Source organism: Cyclopterus lumpus, chromosome 1 (assembly GCF_009769545.1).
Source record: "Cyclopterus lumpus isolate fCycLum1 chromosome 1, fCycLum1.pri, whole genome shotgun sequence".
Classification (NCBI taxonomy): Eukaryota; Metazoa; Chordata; class Actinopteri; order Perciformes; family Cyclopteridae; genus Cyclopterus; species Cyclopterus lumpus.
The window spans coordinates 27160855-27173951 of NC_046966.1; the positions used below are offsets into that span (position 1 = coordinate 27160855).

The 13097-nt window shown below is 47.7% G+C and overlaps 1 protein-coding gene across 3 annotated transcripts; it reads right to left on the minus strand.

The window, feature by feature from the left end:
• Positions 1-12576, minus strand: aars2 (alanyl-tRNA synthetase 2, mitochondrial (putative)). Of its 3 annotated transcripts, XM_034529777.1 has the most exons (22): positions 12292-12576; positions 10153-10341; positions 9935-10080; positions 9610-9801; positions 9349-9493; positions 8383-8528; positions 8197-8305; positions 7867-7905; positions 7676-7790; positions 7302-7429; positions 6930-7068; positions 6611-6780; positions 6414-6527; positions 6093-6233; positions 5575-5712; positions 5388-5491; positions 2534-2642; positions 994-1119; positions 809-919; positions 652-735; positions 435-548; positions 1-365 (listed from the first exon to the last, which is right to left on the minus strand). In XM_034529777.1, exons 1-22 carry the CDS (start codon positions 12523-12525, stop codon positions 198-200), a joined length of 2961 nt encoding a protein of 986 aa, XP_034385668.1. In that variant the 5' UTR covers positions 12526-12576; the 3' UTR covers positions 1-197. The 3 variants fall into 3 exon arrangements, with proteins under 3 accessions (XP_034385668.1, XP_034385581.1, XP_034385737.1); XM_034529690.1 differs by having other exon boundaries at positions 1-548; XM_034529846.1 differs by having other exon boundaries at positions 1-548; positions 10153-10375; positions 12292-12401.
• Positions 12577-13097: the final 521 nt, after the last annotated feature.

The window sequence follows — 13097 nt, forward strand, 5'->3', positions numbered from 1 at the left end:
TAAATGAGTCTGAGAAGTGATTTATTGTAAAACAAAAAGTAAAGTTCAGATTTATAAAATAAATAAATAATAAACTGTCGTCCAAAGAGAAGAGCCTAACTCCAGTTTACAGGCGGGGCTTACAGTCATCTGTACCTTGTTTCAGATACTGTGTGAAGCCCCGCCCACTACTCAGGCCCTACACCTCTTTGTGATTATCATCGTTGTGTTTTCTGGTGAGCGAAGTCCTCCGCCCACCTCAGAGCCTCAGTGATGTCACCACTGCTTCCTGTTCCTTTGGCAACCAGTGCGGTGCCACCGGCACCTCCCCCGAGGTGACGACACACCGCAACCGCCCAATCAGATGCCGACAGGGACGCCGAGTCCTGAAGAGGGAGAGGACAGCCAATAAGACGCTTCGAGTGAAGCCCCGCCCCCTGTGATGTCATCATTACCTTAGGGACCTGACAGGCACATAGAACCTTCCTAGAATGCCTTTGGGGAGCGAGCAGCATCACGTGACTGTGAGGAGTGGCGGCGCTCAGCTGATTCACCGTCTTCATCAAAATCTGACAGGAGACAGCAGGACAGGTGTGTGATGTCAGATAATGATGGGAAAAGGAGGTGTGTCTGATATCTCCACCTGTTCGTCTGTAGAGGGAACCATCTTACCGACAGAGAGTCCGTCTCCACAGAGTCCACCTGCAGGTCCTTCCTGCCGTTCTTTTCCAGCAGAGCCTGAGCTTTCAGGGCAGCCTGTGCAAAGCATGATGGGAACAGTCAGAAAGGACACAGATGTCTCAGGTGAGTCTCAGGTGTGTGTGTTCACCTCTCTAGTCTCCAGTTTCCTGACGGTGGTGTTACTGGTTCTCTGCAGAGCGCGGAGTCGACTCTGCAGGTCTCTGCATTGCCACTGAGGGATGGGGGTGTTATCCACAGCCTGACAGACAGGACACAGGGCATCAAGACACCGGCGCTGAACAGGCTGCAGTGTATCATGGGTAATGTACCTACATCAGACAGGACTCCAGCCTCTTTGGCGAGACGCTGAGCGGTGTCGAGGCTGGTGGGGGCGGAGCTTGTCAGTCTGGCTGACAGAGAGTCCACATCCTGAGACAACACCTGACCGTGCTCCCGAGCCTGAAGGGAACCACATGAATCAATACCTGTGATCAGTGTGGAAGACAATTACCACGAAAAGAAGCGACCCCAAACTAGATCCTGGTGGGACACCAGAGTTATCAATCTGGATCCTGGTCCTGCCTGACAATACCATAACTTATTATGATTCTACTATATCCATTGTTGCTGCTACTTTTGGTAGTTGTAACTGTTTCACCATGCCTACTACTAATTATTCATATGCATTGAATGTTTATGTAACTAGTCACATTGTAGCGATCTGTTATCCCTTCCTCCCGACCCCCCCCACCCACCCACCACCACCCCTCCCCCGTCACAGACGCACCTCCATCGGCAACCAATCCGCTCGGTGCACCTTTCAGAAAAGGGTGACAAAAGCGGAAATGCGACGCAAAGAGAGCAGTGGTTACGGAGCTTCCGGTCGGAGTGAGGATTATAAAGTGCGCGCTACCGGGAGGTCCGAGAGCTGCTTGTCGTGACTGCGAGGCCGGACATCCGGAGCACATCGGCAGGAAGACACGGACTGGACTTCCGGGACCGGACTCACCGACACTCTGTGAAAGCCTTGAGAGAACCTTTTGCTTTGGTTTCGGGATGTTGTGTTTCACCGTGTGGGAACTGAACCGCACCAGACAGACTGATTTGGGATTGAGTGAAAGGGGATTTGGGGAATGGTGTGTTATTTCACTGTATTGTTGTGCCTGTCCATGACCTGTTAGATACAAATGGAGCATTTTGAGCGAACTCTGTTGTGGTGTGTAATTGTTTGGTGGCCGATACTAAATATTTTGCTTTTGGGAAATGTACCTTGGAGGGTTCAATATGTGTGATTATTATCCTCTATACTTGAGCCCTGTGTGCGGTTGACTTTAAAGGACAAATAACGACTCCAACCCTGAAGAAACATTGTTAGGCACCGACCGGCTGGCACCCCAAGAAACTGTCATTACCGTTACAACATGACATCTAGTGTTCATCTGGTCACATGACATCTAGTGTTCATCTGGTCACATGACATCTAGTGTTCATCTGGTCACATGACATCTAGTGTTCATCTGGTCACATGACATCTATTCATCTGTCCATCCGGGGAGAGGGATCCTCCTCTGTTGCTCTCCTGAAGGTTTCTTCACTTTTTTCCCTGTCAAAGGTTATTTTTGGGGAGTTTTTCCTGATCTGATGTGAGGTCAAAGGTCAGGGATGTCGTATGTGTACAGATTGTAAAGCCCTGTGAGTGGAGGTTGTGATTATGGGATATACAAAAAAAAAATGTAATAATCTGATTCATAGTGATTATTAACAATAACCTTGAACCAAATCACTACAGCTGGAAATACATGCAGCTGTTCCTTCTCTTTTGCCCAGTTCCCTTGTTTGTGCTAAGCTAAGCTAAGCTAAGCTAGTCACCGACCCGTTGTGCCGCCCGTCCCGTCACGGCGACGATCCGACTGACTCCTTTCACCGTCTGTCTCTCAGAGACGATCAGCAGATCCTCGATGGCTCCGGTCTGCAGCAGGTGACTGACCACAAACACGGGACATCTTCAGGACTACTCAGGTGAGCAGGTAAACAGGTGAGCATGAAAATAGGTGAACAGGGCCCCATTTCTCGTACCTGGCTAACGTAGTTAGCTGGATCATTTTCCGGATGAGATTACACAAGTCAGGCTTTTCTGTTCCTCGAAGAACGTTTGGCTAAATCACCATAGCAACACATCCATCAATGTGAACCTGCTCCAGGCTCATTCAGTCTAGCTGGATAATCTGGCCACGCCCCCTGAAGGAAGTGGCCCCTCCCTTCCTCATTGATGAAGTGATATTAGTTATATTAATGTTTCATAGGGAGAGAGTTCTGATGACGACTTCCTGTACAAGCGCCTTCCATTCTGCCCTCAAGGAATCAATTATTACAGACCTTCTGGAGCCTACATTGAACACCACATTGACTGTCTCACAGACTGTATGCAGAGCCTTGTGGTACAGTGTGGTACATTGTTGTACAGTGTGGTACATTGTTGTACAGTGTGGTACAGTGTCGGCGATGCAGAACATTGTGGTTTTGGTGGGTGGATATATATATATATATATATATATATATATATATATATATATATATATATATATATAGAACCAGACTTCAGTAAACAGGATAAGAGAGAAAGATTAACGTTAAGAACCCAAACACGAGGGCATTAGATGTTCAGACATCTGTGGGATGTCCACAACAAGTATAAAGCAAAAATAGTGGCTATTTCTTCCATGGTGGGCGGCGGAAGTTCTAAATGTTTCCATGGAGATAAACCACGCCATGAATTGATTAGATGTTCCATGATTATGGTCTGGAATTCTACTTTTACGTTCATGATCATCTCCTGCTCCTCAGCGGAGAAGAATAGGCTCTTTGAGTTTATTTGACTTTGTGCTGTTAGAAAATGTTTCACTATCATGATGACTAAAGTCTGGATCAACTATCCTGATTACTGAAGTCTGGTTCAACTATCCTGATTACTAAAGTCTGGTTCAACTATCCTGAGTACTAAAGTCTGGATCAACTATCCTGAGTACTAAAGTCTGGATCAACTATCCTGAGTACTAAAGTCTGGATCAACTATCCTGAGTACTAAAGTCTGGTTCAACTATCCTGAGTACTAAAGTCTGGATCAACTATCCTGAGTACTAAAGTCTGGATCAACTATCCTGAGTACTAAAGTCTGGATCAACTATCCTGATTACTAAAGTCTGGATCAACTATCCTGAGTACTAAAGTCTGGATCAACTATCCTGATTACTAAAGTCTGGATCAACTATCCTGATTACTGAAGTCTGGTTCAACTATCCTGATTACTAAAGTCTGGTTCAACTATCCTGAGTACTAAAGTCTGGATCAACTATCCTGAGTACTAAAGTCTGGATCAACTATCCTGAGTACTAAAGTCTGGATCAACTATCCTGATTACTAAAGTCTGGATCAACTATCCTGAGTACTAAAGTCTGGATCAACTATCCTGATTACTAAAGTCTGGATCAACTATCCTGATTACTGAAGTCTGGTTCAACTATCCTGATTACTAAAGTCTGGTTCAACTATCCTGAGTACTAAAGTCTGGATCAACTATCCTGAGTACTGAAGTCTGGTTCAACTATCCTGATTACTAAAGTCTGGTTCAACTATCCTGAGTACTAAAGTCTGGATCAACTATCCTGAGTACTAAAGTCTGGATCAACTATCCTGAGTACTAAAGTCTGGATCAACTATCCTGAGTACTAAAGTCTGGTTCAACTATCCTGAGTACTAAAGTCTGGATCAACTATCCTGAGTACTAAAGTCTGGATCAACTATCCTGAGTACTAAAGTCTGGATCAACTATCCTGATTACTAAAGTCTGGATCAACTATCCTGAGTACTAAAGTCTGGATCAACTATCCTGATTACTAAAGTCTGGATCAACTATCCTGATTACTGAAGTCTGGTTCAACTATCCTGATTACTAAAGTCTGGTTCAACTATCCTGAGTACTAAAGTCTGGATCAACTATCCTGAGTACTAAAGTCTGGATCAACTATCCTGAGTACTAAAGTCTGGTTCAACTATCCTGAGTACTAAAGTCTGGATCAACTATCCTGAGTACTAAAGTCTGGATCAACTATCCTGATTACTAAAGTCTGGATCAACTATCCTGATTACTGAAGTCTGGTTCAACTATCCTGATTACTAAAGTCTGGTTCAACTATCCTGATTACTGAAGTCTGGTTCAACTATCCTGATTACTGAAGTCTGGTTCAACTATCCTGAGTACTGAAGTCTGGTTCAACTATCCTGATTACTGAAGTCTGGTTCAACTATCCTGATTACTGAAGTCTGGTTCAACTATCCTGATTACTGAAGTCTGGTTCAACTATCCTGATTACTGAAGTCTGGTTCAACTATCCTGATTACTGAAGTCTGATTCAACTATCCTGAGTACTGAAGTCTGGTTCAACTATCCTGATTACTGAAGTCTGGTTCAACTATCCTGAGTATTGAAGTCTGGTTCAACTATCCTGATTACTGAAGTCTGGTTCAACTATCCTGATTACTGAAGTCTGGTTCAAATTAACGAGATGGTTTGAGGGCGGATCAGCCTTTGAGAAACCGGGATAGCCTGATGTCAATCATGTTAATTTTAGCTGGCTAATAGGACATTTGATCGGCATTGTTGAGCCACGTACGAGAAATAGGGCCCAGGTACACAGGTGAGCAGGTACACAGGTGAGTTTCAGTCTTACGTCCCACAGCAGAGCTCTACAGACGTCTCTCTGTCCGTCTCATCATCCAACAGTTCAGAGACCGCCGCCGCCAAGGACACCACCCGAACAGGGTCCGGATACACCTGCAGTTAGAGGTTAAGACAGTGAGTACACCTGCAGACAGACTGGAAGACAGAGAGACAGTGAGACAGTGAGACAGTGTCACCTCGTCCACTGTCCTCAGTCCGTTGATGCTCTTGGCCTCCTGCAGAGGAAGCTCCTGGCTGTGGACCATCTGATTGGCTGAGATGATGTCATTAACACACCTGTCTACCTGCTGCAGCTGAGAGACATCCAGTGATCTCTGAGGACAACAAAGAAATACAATGAATGAATAAATACAGTGACTATTCAGGCGAGTGGGGTAGGGTTTGTGTGTTCTGCATTAATAATGCACAGTATGACATGTTGGTTAATAAACAGACTAACAGAGGCAACATGATGACATCACAGGTGGGAACGGAAGACTTCATTACGAGACAACCAGTAAACCAGAAAACCAGAAACTCCTAAACACTGCAAGAAATAGATCGTGGTTTAGTGGTGCACTACCGCCACCAAGTGGACCGGAGTCGCTACACGCATTCATGGGCTCTCAATCTTTGTGGTGATATCCGGTCTATCGGTTCCGGTCTGGTCTTTGGATACCAAACCCTTCAGTGAGTTAGTGTGAAGCGGATTGACCTTGACACTGAAATCGAAGCGAAGCCGATCTGCCGACACATGAGATCCTCTCTGCTGAACCGAAGGACCCAGAACTTTCCTCAGAGCAAAGTTCAGGATGTGAGTCGCTGTGTGGTTCACCATGCAGGACAGTCTGTGGACCTATGAGACACAGACAGGCACTGAGTCTAACGGGGCTCCCTCATGGACCACTTCTTGAACTTCACCTCGTCATCCTCGTAATGTTCCTTTTCATGCAGACGACATCATCTTATACTGTCCATTCATCAAACTGCAGCTCTCTTTGGATACTATATTTAAAAATGTGTACATGGTGTTTACCTGGTCCAGGTGTAGCTGGACCTGGTCTCCGGTCTTCAGGTTGTCCGTGGCAGTGACCTGATGGACCACGTACCCCCCTGCCAGGACCACGGCCTCCACAGGATACAGGATGTCCTGAGGGACAGAACACACACACCTGGAGTCAGACCTCACCTGGACACAGCAGGTAATCTTCCCATGATGCATTTCCAGCTGACCTGCAGTCCGTCCCGGGTGAAGTAGCCCATGTCATGTGACTGACCCCCCTGCTCAGAGTAGAAGCAGGTTTGATCCAGGATGACCCCACAGCGCTGACCCTCAGTGACCTCTGACATTAGAGTCTGGCCGTCATGCAGAGCCAGGACTGTTGCACGGCATGCTGGGAACACTAGGAACACACAATAAAGATTACCTGTCTGTACAGGTGAGACACAAGTTCAGCTGCAGGTACTCTGATGTCCTCCAGAGACAACTGGGACACAGGAAAAGACAGACAGATGTGCATGTGAAGCATCACACAGGTGAGACAGGTGGTACCATATCGGTCCTTGTCCAGTCTGTACTGGTACTTGAGACCGTCGTCAGTATGAGGGACACCGAGACGCTGCAGGTCTGCCAGGCTGAGGACGTCCAGCGTCACCTGAGACTGAACACCTGACTGAAGACCAGACGACACCTGAGAGAGGGAGACAGGTGTTTGACCCCTTCACAATAAAAGCCTCAAACAGCAAAAACCCTGTAGTGACGTCAGTAGAAGACGTTCTGATTAGTTTCATGACACACTGATGGTTTCGACTCTTCAGTCGTCTCACAGAATAAAAACATCATAAACCAACAGGTGAAACCAGGAGCACCTTGGGAGTTCAGGTTCAGATGTTTCCATTAAAACACAGCAGAGTGAGACCTCACCTTCTGGTTCTCTGCCATCAGTCGGTCCAGCTCCTCACGGTCCACCTGGACTCCCTTCTCCTCCAACATCAGGTCCACCAGGTCCAGAGGGAAACCTAGGTCCCTATGCAGAGACCAGGCCACCGAGGCTGGTGGACACACAAGACCAGAAGACCGTGAGAAGGTCTGAGGACAGGAAACTCATGATTAAGTATGAATCAGATCTTAACCTTGTACTTATTATTGTTGACTTCCACAATCACATACAAATATGATTATATGAACCAAAAGGTGAGCATTTGAAACATAGAAATACTTTCGAAGTCACTTCCTGTCACATGATAACCACTAAAGCATCTCCAGGACCACTCCAAGCGGCTGATGGAGGGACCGACCTGGGAAGACTCCATGTTTGTAGTCCTTTCTGTGGAGCGCTCGGTGAATCAGCCTGCTGCCCTGCTGCAGAGACGACAGGAAGTGATCCTCGTTCTCATTGATGACGTCCATGATCTGAAAGAACAACTGTAATGTTCTGGAAACATCCCGTAGAAAGTGGTTCTGTTGTTACTCGGGAGATGAAACTCACCCTGTCGGCCTCCCTGTGCAGCTCTGGGTACACATCCCCCTGCACACAGGAGGGTCTACATCAACCAACCGGTAACGGACATGTTCTTTAACACGTTTCCATCCATCATGAGTTCTGGAGACATGACTCAGCAGTAATTTACTTCCTGTTCCCTCTTCTAGAAGTCTCTGAATGTGTTTTAGTTCAGATGTTTAACAGCAGTGTTCAGTTCTCCGATATATAAAACAGGTCAGTGAAGGCCACTCTGGTGGACCTTAAAGAGTCTGATGATGGCTTCCAGAACTTTGAACTCTGAAATGGTTCGGTGAGATGCATTATGGGAAATCTAACCAGTATGTGGGCGACAGTAGGAACCAGGCTGGCCAGCGCTCCCTGAGGAGCCCGAAGGACCTCGACACAGAACCGAACCGCCCGCCGCAGAACCCTCCTCAGCACCAACCTGATGCACGAAGAACACAAAGAATGAATCAACCAGAGAACAGACGCGTCCTGGCAGCTGATTGGTCGGCGACTCACTCGGCTCCCGACATGCCGGGATGAACTCCGTCAGCGATGCAGACCGATAAAGTGCGGACGTGGTCGGCCACGACCCGGTAGGCCGTATCCACCTTCCTCTGGTCCGCCGCGCCCGTCTGCCCATCGTACGGGCCCACCCTCGACCTCTGGGGACGGGCACATCACCATGACAACAGGAAGCTGTCAATCACACCTCACTACACCCGGAACTATGCCACAGTGGACCTGGTGTTAAGGTGTACTGGTTCTATGGTGTACCTGGTGTTAAGGTGTACTGGTTCTATGGTGGACCTGGTGTTAAGGTGTACTGGTTCTATGGTGGACCTGGTGTTAAGGTGTACTGGTTCTATGGTGGACCTGGTGTTAAGGTGTACTGGTTCTATGGTGGACCTGGTGTTAAGGTGTACTGGTTCTATGGTGGACCTGGTGTTAAGGTGTACTGGTTCTATGGTGTACTGGTTCTATGGTGTACTGGTTCTATGGTGGACCTAATGTGAAGGTGTACTGGTTCTATGGTGGACCTGGTGTTAAGGTGTACTGGTTCTATGGTGGACCTGGTGTGAAGGTGTACTGGTTCTATGGTGGACCTGGTGTTAAGGTGTACTGGTTCTATGGTGGACCTGGTGTTAAGGTGTACTGGTTCTATGGTGTACCTGGTGTTAAGGTGTACTGGTTCTATGGTGGACCTGGTGTTAAGGTGTACTGGTTCTATGGTGGACCTGGTGTTAAGGTGTACTGGTTCTATGGTGGACCTGGTGTTAAGGTGTACTGGTTCTATGGTGTACTGGTTCTATGGTGGACCTAATGTGAAGGTGTACTGGTTCTATGGTGGACCTGGTGTTAAGGTGTACTGGTTCTATGGTGGACCTGGTGTTAAGGTGTACTGGTTCTATGGTGGACCTGGTGTGAAGGTGTACTGGTTCTATGGTGGACCTGGTGTTAAGGTGTACTGGTTCTATGGTGTACCTGGTGGATGGCTTGGAGCAGCGGGGTGAACAGGTCAGTGTCGTAGTTGGACCTTTTACCCTGCAGGATGCTCACCAGCCTCTCCAATCCCATTCCAGTATCCACACTGAACCGGGGCAGCTGCCGCAGACTCTGGTCCAGCTCCCTGAAACAACACCCATAGCCAAACGCAACCCGTTATACTGGGAGCTGACCGGTACAACCAGCAGGTCTGAACTGGTTTTGTATGCATCAGAAACTGGTGCAGGTGTGTGTGTGAACCTGTTGTACTGCATAAAGACCAGGTTCCAGATCTCCACCACTTCAGGACTGTCGGCGTTGACGAGCGCCCCGGCGTCCCGTCCTCCCACATGGTCGTAGTGGATCTCGGTGCAGGGGCCACATGGGCCCGAGTCCCCCATCTCCCAGAAGTTCTCCTTCAGGCCGAACGGCAGGAGGCGAGCCGGAGGAACCCTGAGGAGGAGATCCGTGGTGATCCCGTATTCAACAACTCCTTTAGTGCCGAGAGCTCAGCGGTGAACATTAGATCTGAAACCTCTTCCTGCAGTAAACCAATCAGGTCTCAGAAGGCGACCATGTGACCTACCCGATCTCCAGCCAGATGTGTCGCGTCTCTTCATCAGCTGGTAAACCGGATGCAGCGTCTCCAGCAAAGTAGGACATGTACAGTCTGTCTGCAGGTATCCCATAATGCTTTGTGAGAAGGCTCCACGCCATGAAGCACGCCTCCTCCTGTCAGGCACAACAACAACATTAGTCAGGTTACACAAAGCTCCTCCTCCTCCTCCTCCTCCTCCTCCTCACCTTGAAGTAGTCTCCAAAAGACCAGTTCCCCAGCATCTCAAAGAAGGTGTGATGGTAGACGTCCCGTCCGACGTCATCCAGGTCGTTGTGTTTACCGCCAGCTCGGACGCACTTCTGAGTGTTGACGACTCTCTGATAGGACGCCATCTCACTGCGAGGGTCGGCGGTCCCCAGGAAGACGGGTTTAAACTGGAACCAGAGACCACAGGAAGACGGGTTTAAACTGGAACCAGAGACCACATGAAGACGGGTTTAAACTGGAACCAGAGACCACATGAAGAGGGGTTTAAACTGGAACCAGAGACCACATGAAGAGGGGTTTAAACTGGAACCAGAGACCACATGAAGAGGGGTTTAAACTGGAACCAGAGACCACATGAAGAGGGGTTTAAACTGGAACCAGAGACCACATGAAGACGGGTTTAAACTGGAACCAGAGACCACATGAAGACGGGTTTAAACTGGAACCAGAGACCACATGAAGACGGGTTTAAACTATAATAATTAATAATCTTCTTCTCTTTAATGTTGCAGATCATTTTAATGACTAATAATACATTAGCAATTATAATAACATTCCATTTCATAAACCGCTTATCCTATTCAGGGTCCGGGCCGCTGGAGACGATTCCAGCTGACATTGGGAAGAAGGCCGGGTTCACCTGGTCCAGTGTTCACCTGGTCCAGTGTTCACCTGGGCCGGGTTCACCTGGTCCAGTGTCCACCTCTGTCCGAATTCACCTGGTCCAGTGTTTACCTGGTCCAGTGTTCACCTGGGCCCGACTTCACCTGGTCCAGTGTCCACCTCTGTCCGACTTCACCTGGTCCAGTGTTCACCTCTGTCCGAGTGCACCTGGTCCAGGGTTCACCTGGTCCAGTGTTCACCTGGGCCGGGTTCACCTGGTCCAGTGTTCACCTCTGTCCGAGTGCACCTGGTCCAGGGTTCACCTGGTCCAGTGTTCACCTGGGCCGGGTTCACCTGGTCCAGTGTTCACCTCTGTCCGAGTTCACCTGGTCCAGTGTTCACCTGGGCCGGGTTTACCTGGTCCAGTGTTCACCTGGTCCAGTGTTCACCTCTGTTCGAGTGCACCTGGTCCAGGGTTCACCTGGTCCAGTGTTCACCTGGGCCGGGTTCACCTGGTCCAGTGTTCACCTCTGTCCGAGTTCACCTGGTCCAGTGTTCACCTGGGCCGGGTTTACCTGGTCCAGTGTTCACCTGGTCCAGTGTTCACCTGGTCCAGTGTTCACCTGGGCCGGGTTCACCTGGTCCAGTGTTCACCTCTGTCCGAGTGCACCTGGTCCAGTGTTCACCTGGTCCAGTGTTCACCTCTGTCCGAGTGCACCTGGTCCAGTGTTCACCTGGTCCAGTGTTCACCTCTGTCCGAGTGCACCTGGTCCAGTGTTCACCTGGTCCAGTGTTCACCTGGTCCAGTGTTCACCTGGTCCAGTGTTCACCAGTTTATCCCAGAGCACATATATAGAGACAGACGAGCATTCACACCTACGAGCTGCATGTCTTTGGACTGTATGAGGAACCGGAGAACATGCAGAACGTACTCCACCCAAAAGGTGACAGTGCTAGCCACTGTGGTGCAGCCCATTATATTAACTTTAATAATTATAATGATATCTATAGAACATGTTTTAGGAGCTTTCCTGTTGAAAATCAAAGAATAAAAAGGCGGAGGAACAACCAAGAGGTTCATTTAAAAAAGGAAATCACTACATTTATAAACAATGTAGTTGATTATTAAACAGAAACAAACTATTGAATAAGGAACAGATTCAAGTGCATCTAAAACATGAGAACCTGAAGTTTGTTCCAAAGGACAGTAACCGGGACCCTGAGGGGTTCAGGTTCTGATGTAATCCTGATCAGAGTAATCAATACATTATACATTCATACACGAAGCAACACGTGCATTCAGAATGAGGATTACTTATTAAATACTTCCCTCTGAGATCATACAAATACTCCAGTAAAGTACAAGTACACCTGAAGTACTTGGAGTATAATGGCAATACTACAAAATAAAAGTCGTCTTACATTAAATATGATCAGATGTCAGGAGAAGTGATGTGCTCTTATTTCGAAAAGCTAGCAGCTTGTTGTTGGACCGGTACCGGGTCTTCACTGACCTGGTTCATGCCGGCGTTGACAAACAGCAGGCTGGGGTCCCCTCTGGGCCGGACCGGGGAGGACGGGACCAGTCGGTGTCCGTGTTGGTCCCGGAAGAAGTCCAGGAAGGAGCCGCGGACCCAGGCAGCGGGCCTCTCCGGAGGAGCGGAGCGGGCAGAGGGGCGGCCCGGAGACCCGCTGAGCCTCCGGAGGACCAGAACCATGGGGACCCGAACCATGGGGACCCGAACCATGGTGACCTCGCAGGGGCTGCAGGCTTTCACGGTGCGCACGCACACTCCGAGCTTTTCTTCTTCTCACGTGGAGCAGTGTCGTCTCTACCGCCCCCTGCTGTCGACCGGCGGACCAAATCAAACCCTTCTATGATCAACTGAAACATTACAAGTGATCATATAAATAACAACAGATAATATAAATAAACACATCCAACATCCCTCTCTTTTATTGTCATGTAGAAATCAACTGCATGACGTCTATACATTACTTTGTACTCTATATATTACTTTGTACTCTATATATTACTTTGTACTCTATACATTACTTTGTACTCTATATATTACTTTGTACTCTATACATTACTTTGTACTCTATATATTACTTTGTACTCTATATATTACTTTGTACTCTATATATTACTCTGTACTCTATATATTACTTTGTACTCTATACATTACTCTGTACTCTATACATTACTTTGTACTCTATATATTACTTTGTACTCTATACATTACTTTGTACTCTATATATTACTTTGTACTCTATACATTACTTTGTACTCTATATATTACTTTGTACTCTATATATT

Coding starts and splice junctions, on each gene's coding strand:
- aars2 (XM_034529690.1), bottom strand. CDS start 12,525: ATGGTTCGGGTCCCCATGGTTCGGGTCCCCATGGTTCTGGTCCTCCGG. Junction 7,430..7,675: donor CAAACATGGAGTCTTCCCAG/GTCGGTCCCTCC, acceptor TGTGTCCACCAG/CCTCGGTGGCCTGGTCTCTG. Junction 1,120..2,533: donor CGGGACGGGCGGCACAACGG/GTCGGTGACTAG, acceptor GGTTCCCTTCAG/GCTCGGGAGCACGGTCAGGT.